This window comes from Leptidea sinapis, chromosome 44 (assembly GCF_905404315.1).
Source record: "Leptidea sinapis chromosome 44, ilLepSina1.1, whole genome shotgun sequence".
Classification (NCBI taxonomy): Eukaryota; Metazoa; Arthropoda; class Insecta; order Lepidoptera; family Pieridae; genus Leptidea; species Leptidea sinapis.
Window position 1 is genome coordinate 5,789,136 of NC_066308.1, and position 17,049 is coordinate 5,806,184.

The following is a 17,049-nucleotide window of genomic DNA, read 5'->3' on the forward strand; positions in this document are numbered from 1 at the left end:
CTGGGGTTAAGCCAACACCGCTTAAAATCTATTTTAAGAAAGTCCTTAAAATCACGCCAAAGTAAAATAAATAACAATATATTCTATAGGTATCTTTCTTCTATATAAATTACGTGATACATACGTTGTTTGTCCGCGATGGACTCCTAAGCTAATGAACGGATTTAAATGGGGATTAATTCATTGAGTGCAGTTTAGTCCAACTTGAGAGAAAGGATAGTTTTTATTTCGATTTCGGCCCATAATTAATAATATTTGTTTTGTATGGACATATATTCTGTGAGAGAATTTATTGACGCACAGTTTGACAGTTGTGCTGTGAAACAATTTCATTAAAACAACAAGGAGCATATGTTACAAAGTAATTATAATGATTATCGATATTGTTATGAAATATTATTGACAAATACATAAAAACAGTTTTTCATAAATTATGCACAGAACAACGTCTGTCGGCTCTGCTAGTATATATATATATAGGTATCAAAACTTTCTGGGTTCCCCACGGTACGCTAGATAAATACGAATACACTAGCAGCTCTGTAAATAGGTATATAATATTTAACAATTAAGTATTTTTATTTTAATGAATAACTATGAGGTGTTGCCATCACCAAGTACCTACAATACACATTTTACTTTTAAAACTAAATACACAGTAATTGACAAAATTTAAAGCGAAATGTGCAAATTGTTAAGATATTCAAGTAAGAATCCATTAAATTATCGATAAAAACAAGTGCATAGAATTTGCAAAATTTAATAAGTACCTATTTAAATACGCACATGATAATAAATTTGATTGACCACAAACCATACCTAATATTATCTTAATTTATATATAAACGCAAATGCAAAATATTCGATATAATATTGCCAAATTATTTTAATAGGTATCTAGTACTTACCTACATATGTTTTATGTGCTTGACTTACTTACAGCCATTCCCAATAACTATCTTCGGATAGAGATAAATTACTACCTTCTACTGTCAGTAATTAGCTGTCAATAATCTGAAGCTGTCCCAATATACCCGATAAGTCATTCTCATCGCCACAAAATGGTACGCTTGAATTGCAATTTCCATACAAACTTCTATCGCTGGTAAGCTATACGTCGTCCCATTGACAGACAGCGTGAACGGATAAGGTGAGTTACCGTCGATAAGTTTATTGATACGATTTTTATCTCAAGTAAGAGATAGACTGAATAATGGGAACGGCCGTTAGTATACAAATACGAATAAATTTAACGAATCTCAACACAATCTTCACTACCTTCAAGTCGTATGTTCCGTTTACTTCGTATCATGAAGGATTATTATTATTATGAGTACGGGATTTAGATGCACTTAAATCCTAGGATCTACTGTGCCCCCTGTTAGCTAGCGCGCCTACCCTCGACTTCCTATGTCAAAAAAAAAATGAGCTGTGGAAAAATCGAGCCTACTGACTAGGAAATGTGTGCCGGGATTTAAATGGTATTCTCTAGACCTATTCCTTTTAAGATGGGTAGAATCCTCAGAGGGTCCAGGATCAGGATGTGTATGGGGTCTTTAGCGGCTTCACAGCAGAATCTGCACAGGTTAACACGAATGTCCATTATACATTGCTTTTCAACCAGCATTGAGTAAGCCGAAATAAAAGCAAATGTATTTGAAAGAAACTTCAAAGAGATCATTATCTAGATGTAAAGACACTATAAATAATCTTAATATGTACGAATTGTGAACTCCTAATAATGAACGGATTTTAATGGGGATACTTTATAGAGTGCAGTTTAACCTGAGACTTTTAAGTTCAACTTGAGAGATAGGATATTTCCAATATTTGTTTTGTATGGACATATTGTCTATGAGAGAATTTATTGTTAATTTATAGCTATTTTTAATTTACGTACTTTGTATATTATGAAAAAAATATTTTATACTTTATATTTGTCTTCATGTTAAAGTTTATAAGCGTTTTTTTTATAGTTTACATAGGTACTTCTTAATTACATATTTAAATACCTAGCCGGGGACTAGCTGTGCAACTAAAAGCAATTATTATTCCCTTATATAGGTATTATGTTCATCACACACTAGTGCAACTTTTATATTACTAACAATCTCCTACCTATACGGTTGCATTTTTTAGCAAATTTTCATTAAATATATTTCAGAGTGAAAGTGTTGACAGATATTCGCGAAAGCATCTCTCATAAGTCCGCGTTCCCACCTGTAAGCGAACTCGCGGAAGTCTTGCATGACTTCCTTGCAATATTGTTAACATGTCTTACTAGGTAATTCCTGCAATTTGTTTCTGCAATGTCTTGCGAGAAGCTCGCGGATCATACTATCGCAACTTGTCGCGGAGGTGTTTACACACGAGAGCTTACGAGTGTCGCGATAGGAACTATCGCAATTTATTATATTCTATAGGTGTGAAAACAATAATCATGCCGTCAAAACGCGGACGTGTAGCAGCTGCGTTAACAATTTTGTTGTTGAATAAGAAAAAAAGTGTGTGTGTCAGCTCCTTTGAACAGGTACTAAACAAAATCAAGTAATTTTTGGGCATTTTTGCAGGAATTTAAAAAATTGGCCGAACAAAACTCCTGTTAAAAATTCTATAAAAATCAAATAAATCCTTAACGCTCAAAATATGTCAGGAAATGCCCAAATACAACTCCTGTTAAAAGCGGAACTCATAATTCCAATTTTAAAAGGTCCATCAAGGAAGTTACATTTTTGCACATCCTAATAGGTATTATACTTACTTACTACATGCGTAGGCTATCACGCAATATACTGTGTATGCTGGCTACACACAAGTATATATATATAGGTATATATATACACACACACACAACTGAAAAGTGAAAGGTGCGCGAGAAATGATGCGCGCCAAAACCGTTACTATCCCATTTAATGACTAGGTTTTACTCTCCATATTTTTCTCATACCGGGCGCCTCATATGAAAATCGATTCTTAAGGAGTAAACTCCAAAAAAGATCAAGTCAACAATATTTCAATTTTATTCGTAAGACCGCAGTTGATTTATAAGACAACATGTCTTCTTAATCATAATCATAAGTAAAACTTGGTGATGTTATAAAAAAAAAAAACAAGTCACAGGACACACATTTCAGAGATTCGATATCACCGAAGGAAATACTCGTTTTGATGCTGCGATTTTTCGGACTTCATTCGCAGTTGTAGAGAATTCTTTTACTATGGAATTAAGCACAGAGCTTTTTTTAATTCGTTTTTTATAATCCGCATGCCGTTTGTCCCACAAAGAAGGATTGCACTCATAATATCCTATTAACTTTATAGTTTCTCCACGAGACCATTCACGAATTCGCCGTTTACTCATTATTTTCAATTTAAACAAAAACACAAGCCGTGTGGGCGATACTTACTGCCAGATATACGAAACTAGACAAGCAGCGAGATCTGTCGCGAGTAGATGCAGACATGTTTAGACATGCTTTCCCAACTACCCGCAGGAAGCGCTTGACAAACTGTCGCGTCAGCACTTGCAATGTAATTACACTAATTGCAAGCTGCTGTCAAATTGACTGTCGGACATTTCTCGCGTAACTTATCTTGCAGGTGGAAACGCGGCCTAAGTCACAACGATCAAATACAGGGCGACTGGATATTGCAAATTAAGTATATTGAATTATCATTGATATTAAAATCATACCAACTGCAGTTATGTATTATGAAACAAATATGCTCGCTCACTATTGATTTCATGTTTCCGTTTTGAGTGTTAAAATAATATGGGTAAGATTTGTCTTTCATATTTTAGGCGGCATTTACGCGTATTCATACTACGCGAAATATTATTCATATAACACGGGCATTACCCCGTATAACATGGGGATTTCCCACATACATATTTCTGTACTGTGAAATTTATAATGATTTGTACAGTTCATAATTAGCTTCGCGTACCTTTGTACGTATATCAAATTGCGCTATTAAAATTAAATTATTTGTTACGAATTGTGATTAATTATTATTATTACCAATTTTAATAATATATAATTGTATTTTATAAATTTTATAACGCGGTCATACAAACGAGTTATACGGCCATACCTCTACAACGCGGAACCTATTACCTGTAAAACAAATTATGATTGAGAGATTTTTTTTTATTTTCAGAGCAGGTAGATTCTTTTATTCCTACTGGCAGTGTTACTCCATATCCTTTGCCTATCTACCCCGCGCGCCCAATTTCTTCTTGTAATAATAATTATATTTGAGGAGTCTTTAATGAATTTCGTTGGTACAAACCCACAGAGATCGGTCCCCTCAGATGCTGTTCCGACGTATAGTGGAGCGCACAGCGTTATTCGCTTACGATATGACAAAGTTTTTGTCTATTCCGCATACTGCAGTGCGGAAGTTCAGCTATATTTCAGCACAGGCCAGAAAAGGGTAGACGACGCAGGGGACGAGTTTTGATCACCGCTCAAATTATCAGATCAGCTTACATATAAAGCTTCCTCTCCACTATCGGCGATGGTCGATACTTGTACTTGCGTGCCCAAAAAACCCGACAAGTCACCGATCGCCGCGATCACTATGACAATAATTATAGACGATAATCGGCGACTAGAAGCAAAGAAGCCCTCCGAACGATCGTGCTCGCATGTAATCGCCGATCGTGAAGCGGCGCCATAATATGTAGGTATAAACAAATTATGTGTAAAAGTTCTTTTGACAGCATAGTTTCCGAGGGGTTGAAATAGTGTATTTAAATATGTTATATATAATAGTAAGTATAATCTGAGGCATATTTTTATTAACCTGATTGGACGGTAGATCTTGAAGACTGACCACATCATCAAAGAATAAAAGTTTGTATCTAATAACTGTAAATAGAATTATGAAGAAAGTTCTATCTAGATTAAGAAAACAAGTAATATATTATAATAAATGAAGATTCGTACTTAAAACTAATTAATAATAGTTCATTAAAGACTAGAGGCATGCGTCAGTGACGAACTATCGGCTACTTTCTCGTGGAACCAAAGAGTATAAAATAGTACAGTGCTCCCAAATTAATAATGCGCGTATGCGCTCTGTATAGATCTTCGCTAATGGGCGTATTCCCGAAAACACCCGAATCATTCAATCGTAAGAGCCCTAAACAATGCACTTGCATTTTGCACCTTGTGCGAAAGAAACAGGAGTCAAATCATGTGTTCACAATACGAAAACAAATCGGGCGGTCGGCTGTGGTAGCCGGTCAGTCAGTCGTCTTTAAGTATTGGTGCCAACTGCACGTGTTCAGTCTATGTGGAATTATATAGAGCTCCTATTACACACCACTCTTGTTATTATTATTGTAATATAATTCTACTAAATTATGCAAAAGTAATGCATTTTACCACTCTATATAGATATCGTCTCCCGACGGTCGGGAAATACGACCGTTGCCGAAAAGTGGCGAAGATCTGTATGCGCATTATTAATTTGGGAGCACTGTACATGTGGAACGTACAATATAAACTTATATTCATAGTCGTAATTATTAACATGGCGGGTTTTGTAACAGCTGCCTACAAAACACAAGATATATCATAAGTATATTGATAATAAGTCTGCAACACAATATGCAACATGTAGGTATTCTGTTTTAATCTTAAGGCTGGGGACCGAGCCGATAGCCTTGAAGAATCGAGCGGTGCTATATTACCTCTCTCCCACAAGATCTCAATAGTTTTTAATTCAGAATTAGAAACATTTTCAATTAATAACAAACATAATACAATTTTCTTTACAAAACTATGTCATGTTAAATAGTATTGGTGTACAATTAATAAATTTTCGTAAAATTTTTATCTACATTGAATAATGAGCATGGCTCCAAACTGTAAAAATTAGAGGTATTTTAGTGATTTTATATCCCACTGACCATAAAACATAGAAATGTAAGGAAAATTTTAATTTTCTTATCATATTCTGTAGATATATAATTGTTCATTGTAAAAATATAAGCTGTATATAAACCTTCAAGAAATGGTTACAATTATCCGCTATTTTGGCGATTTCTTGGGATAGCGGCCTTAACTTAATTAAATAAATAAAGCAAGTTATTCAATGTTCCATGGAAGTACCTTAATAGTAATTAGCAAATCAGTTAGGTAGAATACGAGAGCATTAATAAATACTGGGTGGGATAAATGAGTATTAAGTACACTACCTTACACTAAATAATAATAATAAATACCTACATACAACAATATTAGGAACAAGTTCAAATATTTTGGTTTCAAAAAAACAATCCAAAACTATTTTTATTTACATGTAAACTGGACCTTGATAATAAACATTCGATATGCATACATGCTAAACATTTTTCTTTAATTTAACCTCAGATATGCCAACACGTCCCGCGCGCTCGCAGTAGCCACTTGCTGAGCTGTTTTGGCGCCAAACCCGGCGCCGGCCACTTGAAACGTGATACCCACTTGTGTTTATAATACCCGAGGTATCATTATGCGGTTTCGGTTACGGATTGCTATATAAACAAGCTGGGTTATTGTAAACAAAAAAACGTGATTTATGATAGATTCGTGCTGTGAATGACGCCGCTCTTTGAGAGAAGTTGTGACTATTTAACAATCCCAACGAGAGTGATGACTCACTATTAAGTTAATTTTTTTGTGTTACTTTATTTCTTTGATTCTAGCTATATGATTTTATTTCTTGTCTAGTCTGCTTGGATGTCGGATTTCTTTATCAGTTCAAAGAACAAATACCATTCCATCAAACTACTTAAAGATTCAGTTCAAAATTAAAGGTTTAGCATATCTGCAATCAAACTAACAGTGACTTTGTTTACATTTCAAAGTTTAGTCATAAATTAGACTAAAAATTAATACCTGTTGACCTACATCTAATCGGTTTCAAAGTTTGACTTGACATCTCCGTGAATGTCAAGTTATAACCTCAAAATATGTCAGGGTCTTTCTAGTACTTCACGAACAAGGCTGCACATGAAGTGTATGACACGACAAGGGCGACCTAGCGACATTTACAATATATTTTTGCTTTAGAGCCAATCAGAACTGCATTTTTTACGTCCTGTACATTATTAACTACTACCCACCAGCCACGTTCTATAGTGAATATTGTTAATAGCTACAGTGGATATGCCTCCGTTGTACATAACCTGCTTACCGTACCTCACCTCCCTCGGGTTTAAGTAAACATTTGATAAGCAATCTTATTGAAAAGAGAACTACTTTAGCATCTTTGTGATTTGAAAGTCGACGAAACGAAAAATCGCGACGGTTAAAACAGACAGACACAGATTTAACGTGGGTGAATGAGATAGGAAGCATTATACAGTGTTTTGCTACCAGGCGATCATAGTTGAAGAAAAGATTGTCTTATCTATGACGCTAGTATACCTTAATATATTCTGACGTCATGCGCCCGACGTATTACTTCATCGACATGGGAGAAAATAAATATGGTAACGGTGATAGTAATGTCTTCTATAGCGGTTGAAATCATGTGTCATCCTAGCAACATATACCAGGACTTCATATGCAGTTTAGAGGTTCATGCACAATGCAGGTGTCGCTTCTTACATGTGTACGTTGTACGCACGCAATTTTTTTTTCATTTACTTAGTTTTCCGATAAAGTCGCTCCGGACCGTAACAGTGGAAGGGCCAAGCACACAGCACATCAGATGTCAGTCTCCTTACACAAGACATCGGGCGCGTTACTGAAGTGTATGTAGCGAGTGTTGGGCTCAACACTGTCACCGTCTTGTTCGTCAGTGTTGGCTTTGATCCGAGACGTCTCCAAGTGATGCTCCTGTTTATAGTTTCCTGAAATATGTTTCATTATTTCATATTTTTATCTAAAATCCGATGATTTTCAATTTCTGATTGAACTGTCTCTATACTATATGGATATAAAATATATTAGTTGATTTATTTATTTATCTGTCTGTATTATAAAGAAGCAACAAATTATACGGACACAGCAAAAGATAAGGACAAATGGAAGAAGGAGGGAAGGCATTTGGCCAGCAGTGCGATGATATAAAAAAATATTAAAAGTAATTAATTTGTGATAGTTTTATATTGTAATAGGCCTTCATAAATAAATTATAAGTAATAAAATATATAGATAAGTATGCTCGGTCTGAAAACTAAAAACACATTTTATCTAAAAGTTTAAAGCCGTTACCGAAATACCTTATATTTGATAACAGTAATAGCTTTTTTAATAGCACCATAGCTTTGTCAGACAGGTCTAGAAAAAAGTAGTTAAAAAAAGTGTTTGTACTTATGTATGTGAAATTTTAAAATACGCGCGAATCACTGTAACACAAAAGTAACAGGGTGAAGTTGGTTCCTAAAATTTTTTGACGTTTGCGACATTCGTTTTTTTTTTGTTTTTTTCGTCATTTATTAGGACAGGCAAAGGGTTCAAGCCCATACAGCCGTATTCGTTATTTAGTAATTAATTGTCAAAGCCATCTCTGCAAGATTTTTACAATATCGTTCTTTCTACAAACGTATAGCAGGACGAATAAATAATTTTAAGGATTTTTGCTTTGTAACGCCAAAGAAGTATAACTTCTTGCGTGTATACATAAGTCCACACACAATATTTTTCATAACGCGCCTAAAGAAGTATAACTTCAAAGATTATGTAAAACAAAAAGCATTTAAAATAAACAAATGAATACTCACAACAAGCCAACAGCTGGGGTTCACAAACACTACGTGCCAAGCTAACTAAAGTAGATATGTTTATACTTTATACACACAACACACTCAGAGTCATAACATTTATAATTATTATTGTGCCTTTATGTTATTATTTTGCAATGACTATCACTCACTCTCCTAACTATTATAAACACAAATAATTATCGCGTTTTAAGTGGCAACTCTGTGTTTGGCGCCAAAACAGCTCAACATGCAAAAGGAGGGTGCGCGGGACGTGAGCGTATCAGAGGTTAAAGCGTTCTATTTTGGTAGATGTTTCAACTCGCAGGCATCTCAAGTAACGTAGACAATATTAATTTTAGAAATTAAACGGTTTCTAAGTAATCAATGATCAAATGCGTTATGTCACTGTCTTCATGACTGTCATTTTTAATGGAAAAGGATGTTAAGTGATCACCGCCGCCCACATTCTCTTCCAGTACCAGAGGAATCACAGGAGCGTTTTTTTTGTAGGTACCCATGTTGTATCGTCCCGGAAACACCGCAAAAGGAAGCTCATTCCACAGCTTTGTGGTACGTGGAAGAAAGCTCCTTGAAAACCGCACTGTGGAGCACCGCCACACATCCAGATGGTGGGGATGATATCCTAACTTGTGGCGTGTCGTGCGAAGGTGGAATTCAGCGGCAGGAATCAGGTGAAACAGCTCTTCGGAACACTCCTCGTAATAAATGCGATAGAAGACACATAATAAAGTGATGTCTCTACGCACCGGGTCATGGTCAAAGCACGGTCTACGCAGTCTTGGTTGGAAACAAACGTTTCGGACTTCATCAGAGCTGAAGACTGGCCGTCGTCTAGTCCAGATCATAATTTACGCTGGATTATGATTTATGGTCAGTTTTAGGGAGTACGGCTTTCTCTAAAAGCCATGATAATTTGGAGTTCCTAAAGCACTCCGTACGATTGGCAGTGAAGAATTTTCCAATGGAAAGAGAGCTTCTATTGATAACTGGCCTCAAAGTTTAAAAGACTGTATTGCAGACAATGAAGACCATTTCAAATAAGCTTTTTATATTTCAAGTTAAAATATGTTATTTGCAATAGAATTTTTTATCTGTGTTTCAGTATTTATGACAAGATTAGGTATATATCGTTAACTTTTGTGGGCTGTGGAGACAAACAAAAAATAAAATTAGATATACATTGGGAATGTTTAATAAGCATCCTACATACTTATAAGTACAATTAAAAAAATGCACATTTTATCACACAATTAGGAGATTATAAATAAAACAGTGTTATTGGTTATGATTTGACTGAGTTCTCCTGCCTGTGTGACACCGGCGACAAAATAAATACAACTGTCGCTAGCGTAGTTGTACAAAGTTTGTACCTTGGACCATTTTTACGTCTAGATTGACTATGGCAGCTGTGAAAACGTCGAAAAAAACATAGACTTTAGAACTAACCTCTATTTTGAGCAATTCAGGCACACTAACACAAAGTGTCACACAAATCGCGAGTGTAAGACGAAGCTTGTCACGCACACTAAACTAATATTCCTGGTCTGTTTTTATCGGTTGTCTAACAGCAAGAGACTATCTAGCCGTATAAACAGTCTAAGGTTTGTACCACACACATCACGCTTAACACGAAATATAATGAAGGTATACGGCAGCGTTAGCAACTTGAAGTGGACTGACTATCGTACCAGGGGCGTAAAATTATCGTACATGGATCGAAATTATCGTATTTTTAGGATAATGTCTATTATAGATAAATAAATCATATAAATTGTAATATTGATATGCATGCAAGTGCAAGATAAAATATAGAGTATTTTATCTTTTTTAAACCACCGCTGTCAAATCAACAGAACACTGAAACCCAAATGTTTTACACGTGGTACAGACCTGAACTGATTCCCTTTCCACTTTAAGTTCAATAAACGCGCCAAGGCTAAGCCATAATAATATAACGAAATAACTGCCAACTTTTCTACACAAAATATACGATACATATGAAGTGTGAACATAATCGAAATATCGAACTTATATTCTCTTGTTCGCATTGGTAGATGCTATACTAACCAATAAAAAAGCGTGTACAGCAGGCGCTGGATAAAGTTACAGTATCGGCAGTGGTGAAACTTAGTAGAGTGGATCGTAAGGACCAATAGGAATAGAGAACTTGTATTTCCCGGTATTTTCCCAAGATTTTATTGGACAAAATAAAATCATGCTACTGCGATTTAGACTATCAACGCATGAGTGAAATAATATAAATTCTCAAATTTTGCATCATGATAGAAATTATCGTACAATCTGCGTACGATAATAATATGCTATCGTACATACTACGTAGGCACAAAATTATCGTATGTGTACGATAATTATCGTACGGTTCCGAACGCTTGTATACGGTCAAAAATTACACCAAGCAATAATGTCGATTTATAATAAAAAATGTTCAACTCGTGTCACTAAAAATTCGATTTTTTTAATGAAAATACGGGACGAGACGAGCAGGACGTTCAACTTTACAATGCAGGGCCGCTCAAGATTATTGAAAAACCCAAAAATTCTGAGCGGCACTACAATTGCTCTCGTCACCATGAGACATGAGATGTTACCTAAGTCTCATTTGCCCAGTAATTTCACTAGCTGCGGCGCCCTTCAGACCAAAACACAGAAATGCTTACACATTACTGCTTCACTACAGAAATAGGCACCGTTGTGGTACCCATAATCTCGCCGGCATCCGGTGTACAGGAGCCTCCAACTGGATCTAATAGGACGATATGTATAGATTCATCTTTGCATATAAACACGCAGGACGGAATAGAAATTATTTTCATTTTACAAATGATACTGACTTAATATTTTATTTGACAATTGAATACTACAAGTTTTTACAAATTTCCTATATTTCAATATCGATCTTTATAACATAGCTCACGGGAACCACAGGGTTTGTGCTACACGGCGTTTTTTTCAAGATATTTTTTGATTCGCGACAGTGTCCGCAAACAGACAGCCGAAAGAGGCGATTCCTGCACTATCGCCCAAACTGACACGTCGACTTATTAGCCTAAATAAACATGACATCCGAATCATGGTCGGCACCCTAACGGGTCACACATTACTAAACAAGCACCTATTTACAATCGGCGTAACGGACAGTCCTAATCCTGGAATGTGCTAGGGTGGCCAACCATCGGGCAAAAACCTTAGTAAATACAAGGTCGATCCAGGAGGTCTGCGAACACTCCAGGAGTGTACTCCTGGAAGGAGCTGGGCTGGTTGGAATGCCTGGCTAACACTGCACGCAAAATGGACTCAACTAAGCGGTCTAGTTGCAGAAACAGGAGCCCTTTACCAATACCAATAGTTTCCACAAACAAGAACTAAGACATTGTGCTCATTATCGAAGTACAGGAAATGCCCCAAGTTTATCTCTACACTTGTACGGACGCGCGGGAGAGGGACAGAAATACCTTCTCAAGCATAAACTTAGTATGTAGTATACTAACCCTGTGTGAAAGTGAGATAACTATACTTACATAAAAAAATAGGTGTGAGAAAGAGACTAGAATAGATAAAGACCATGAAAACAATTTAGTGTCCATTAGTCTCCTGTCAAATTGGACCGCATTGTTTTTATCGTAATTGTTCTGTGTTTTAACGGATATTAATCAAATAATATAATGGTGTCGTGTTCTGTGTTAGATTGTGTTGTAAAATGCTAAGAACAGATTTTACAAAATCCCACCTGCAATTTTTTTATACTATGAACAGAACAACGTCTGTCGGGTCAGCTAGTACATTATATTGATTACTGGCAACACTAAAATAACTATGTACATATTAGTTTTGTTGAGAGTATAGTACATCACAAAAATAAATGCATTATCATTGGGAGTAGAATTGAAAACTCCATAAGATACCGGTATGCATTACAAAATAGGTACTAAATTGAAATTTTAATTATTTTCTAGATAGGATAATGTTACGTTAGCAAATAAAAGTACAATTGAATAAAAAAATAAAACGAGCAATGTAAAAGTAATTAAGAAGTACATTAACGGCCGTTCCCAATATTCAATCTATCTCTTACTTGAGATAAAAATCGTAACTATCGTTGACTTTTCTGTTCCAATAAACTTATCGACAGCAACCCACCTTATCCGTACACGCTGTCTGTCAATGGGACGACGTATAGCTTACCAGCGATAGAAGTTTGTATGGAAATTTCAATTCACGCGTCCCAATACAAGGCGATAAGAATGACGATATATGGGACAGCTTCAGATTATTGACAGTAGAAGGTACTAATTTATCTCTATCGGCCGTGAGTGTCACACCTCAAATAAATTGCATTTTTTACACTTACAACTATTACCTATACAAGGGTATTGCAGTGAAGCTCAAATAACGGTAAGTCAATAAAATATATAATTCCGCTGAAAGCTAACAATAATAGAAATCCCACTATGGATAGAGAATTGAGCCTCAAACAACTTTTGCAGTCACTGTACCGAATTATTTACCCGTTTTTCAAACATATATATAGACCGGTGTGGGAAGGAAATCGGGAAGAATTAAATACAAACAGAAAATTGGATTAATTTCAAAAGATGTAAATACAATATTCCGATCTTTACTAGATCATTAATAGATAAATGACATCCATAAAACAAAACTTTATGTATAGATAAACAACTAAACATCGCATACAAAACACTGACCCCTACTATATACCACTGGACCGGCGGCTGTCAAAGTGCTTTTGTGCCTGTTTGATATTCGCCATTTTGGCGCTGTTGGCCATGTAGCGAGAGCCTAATAGTGCGGTACTAAAACAAGAAACAACGATAGATGGTGGGAAACTATTTACAGTAAAATTGTGTAGTTTATTACGTTGATTCTTGAAGTATAAATAACACGGAAAACGAACGAAATTAATTTGAAAATGCAAAAACACTTCAGAGTATTGTACGTTCCTGCGCAGCCATTTGTATTATACGTCAAAATTAGTTCTCTGGACGCTCGCGAGTGGCGCTTCAAAGAGGGACCAAAATTTGCTGTCAAACATATGGAACAGCCTGTCCAGTGGAATTTATAAAGGCCAGTGATACAAAATCACACGCTAGCAAGCCTAATTAGAAATACTATAGTATTACTAATAAGTTACGCGTCGTTTCATTTTACGGTAATTAAGTTCCGTTATAATGTATTAAGTTAATATTAAGTCACTTGAGTTCACCTAGACTAGATTATTACAATTTGGTATAAATTATACATACATACAGGGTGTTATTTATTCTGAATAGTTTGGTGTAAAAATTAAAAGTCTCGTGCCAGATTTTGGCGAGACAACACGTCCTGAGGATGCCTCGTGTAGAGGCGAAACACGTGTCGAATTGTTTGTTTTTTTAAAACAAATATTGGCGGAATTAACACTAAAGAAAGCCCAAGTCATTTGTATAAATCCTTATCAGTCAAATTAATAATTAATATAAAATTCAATAATATCCAGAGCTGGCAAGGGGACCAAGCTTTTATTAATGAAAATAAGGGACAAGACGAGCAGGACGTTCAGCTGATGGTAATTGATACGCCCTGCCCATTACAATGCAGTGCCGCTCAGGATTATTGAAAAACCCCAAAAATTCTGAGCGGCACTATACACATTACTGCTTCACGGCAGAAATAGGCGCCGTTGTGGTACCCATAATCTAGCCGGCAGCCTGTGCAAAGGAGCCTGCCACTGGTAAACCTTTTGCCACTTCATACATACCTGTGTGACATTCCCTTCAATGGTCGACATTAAAACTAAAATGAGAAATAGACTTTTATATAAATTAGAAAACATTGTTGTTGTTAAGAATTCAAAAAGCACCACCATTTGAGAAATTTTTGAAAATTGGACGTAATTCTAGAAAAACGTTACAAACATGTCGAAATTGAGTTAAGAACACAAAACTGGTCACGTGATTCATATTAACGGACCGACATAAAATGGCAGCCCTACTGTCACTCTTTAAATGACATCATGACTTAGGAGCCCAACCCACATGACGTATGGAATACACTAATATTGATTAAACTTTAAACTCGAATTCCTTAAAATGTGATGAATGTGGCTTGGAACGTCTTTCAGGATCTACGTCCAATAATACAAGCCCATCCTTTATAATTGTGATTTAATTGCAGTCTAACTTGCCCTTTTCCTTCTGCCGGCGATCATGGCGGCGGCAAAGATGCTTGGCGACCACCAAACTCTACTTTGGGGACGCAGGGGTCCTACGCACGACCCACAGATTGAAAAACACTGTCGTACTCGATTCGAAAAATCTTTACAAATATATCTCTCAACTATTAAAGTATTCAATTAAGTTTAAGGCCATCCTTGTAAGTGAGATAATATTCAGAATCAAACAACAACCTGTATCATGTTAGGATAATACTAATTAATAATAATTATTAACGGAGAATGTGCATACGACTAGCTTTCACATCAACATATCAACTTACACTAACATTGCATAACAATACGCACGCGTAAATAATTGCATGCAGCTCACAATAAGCGTCAATTAAAAATAAATAACCAAAAAGGTTCACCTACTCTAGCTAACTACGCTAAAACCATAGCCATCCGAGAAAAAAAAAGTAAATTTAAAAATAGAATAGGTATTCATAAGTACATCACACCTAATATTGATTTCTTACGTAGATTGAATAAACATCATTCATGGCTCGACGGACGGTTGATAGTTTTTTTTTCTGTATGGCTCTGGCGAAAAATACAAAGGTCAAGTGCAACATTTGAAGCAACTACATTTACAACTGCGCGCGCTCCGTCTACAGAATCCGTAACACTTCAGCGCCAAACAACACAGGCCACCCTTCACACTATTATCCGACTTGCAACTCTCGCGACTGTCCAATCTACTCAACTCGGGCTTCTCTTTCCCACGTAGGAGTTTATCGAGTCGATTTTTAAGCTGAGTTGGCGACACGCTTCGGTCTCTTGGTAATGTACTTGATTTTATATCAATATTCGAGTTGACGATATCGTTTATCAGGATTTGGTCCTCCGAGCCGGAAGCTTCGGCGTTGGGTGTGTGGGAGTCCACGCTTTCCGGCGTGTAAGGATCTAAGCATTGCACGGGACTCAAAAGGGATGAGTTGATTTCGTTGGCAAATATGTCATCGAAACTTGAATAGTCGGCACTAGTGACTTCTACGAACGGAATCCGGAATATTGTCTCATTCAACGAGCCGGCGCGGGTTCTTTTTATTCGATCGTCAGATAATAGTTGGTCCGGGTGGCTGTCTGTCAATATTTTAATTTTTTTACTAGCGATAAGGTCGGGGTCGGTCGGATTTCGGGACAGTTTTGCTTTTGGGTTGGCAAGCCGTGCGCACGCGCATATAACACAGGGCACTCTGTGCTCGCTACACTCTACAGTACCTCGATCGCTTTGCAGCATCACTCGTAAGTAAATTGGCTGTAAGTAAGAAGAGAGAAAAGTTTAATATTAAAACAAAACTACTCAGCGAACTGATGATAAGGAAAATAAATATGGTTATTAGAAGAAATCGAGTCAAATTATTACTAATTGAATTTGAAATAAGTAAAAAATAATTTATCTAATTAGCGATCACGCAAAATTATGGTCATTCAGGCGATGACGCCATTCTTCTTCTCTCACCAGCCACACCATCTCGGCGGACATGTTTCCGGACGACGCGAGTCTCACCTTGTGGTCACCCATGCAGGCAGTGTCCCCGATGACGCCGTACTCGTGCCGACGTCGCGTGGGTGCCTCCACCAGCCGCCTCAGTTCTGCGGACGTGTCTCCGCACTTGGGCGAGCCCTCCGACTGGTTGCGAACCAGTTTACGGCGACCCGACGATGCCTCCGACTCCGACACTCTGTAGGCATAGGTAAATTAATAATATAGAAATACTTATCTTGATATAAAAATAAAATGGTTAGACCAAATAGTTAATACATATTAACGCTGCACTTAAAAAGGGTTCTAGAAATGACATTTGTAATACTATGTTACTCAGTATTGATGTTTCGAGCATCCATTCGTTCATCGACGATTTAGTGTCAAATCTTGTTCTGTTCAACAACAACGCTAAATATCATTAAAAAAAACCTCGACACACGAAGCTTCTTCAAGAGCTGTTAACTCCCCGCTAGAATGAGACTGACTGATAGATTAACATAGATAAAGCTTATCCACCATGTTCTACTACTCTTAATTTGTGCGGATTATAATATAAATGTATAATAAAGAAACTCAGTTCAGACCACTTTGGTCAGTTAG

General features: G+C 36.5%; 1 protein-coding gene across 3 annotated transcripts in view; it reads right to left on the bottom strand.

Moving 5' to 3' along the window:
• LOC126977232 (inositol polyphosphate-5-phosphatase A) overlaps positions 1 to 17,049 on the bottom strand; it is an 81,092-nt gene that overhangs the window by 11,508 nt on the left and 52,535 nt on the right. The window contains exons 11-13 of one of the 3 annotated variants that reach the window (XR_007732177.1): positions 16,471 to 16,645; positions 16,182 to 16,218; positions 5,175 to 7,849 (exon numbers count right to left, since the gene is read on the bottom strand). Coding sequence is in view for 2 of the 3 variants with exons in the window: in XM_050825960.1 (XP_050681917.1) it covers positions 15,520 to 16,218; positions 16,471 to 16,645 (874 nt within the window). In the remaining variant the exon portion in view is untranslated. Of the gene's footprint in view, positions 1 to 5,101; positions 7,850 to 9,894; positions 16,219 to 16,470; positions 16,646 to 17,049 lie in introns of those variants that run through there. The other 2 variants (XM_050825961.1, XM_050825960.1) reach the window with 2 other exon arrangements.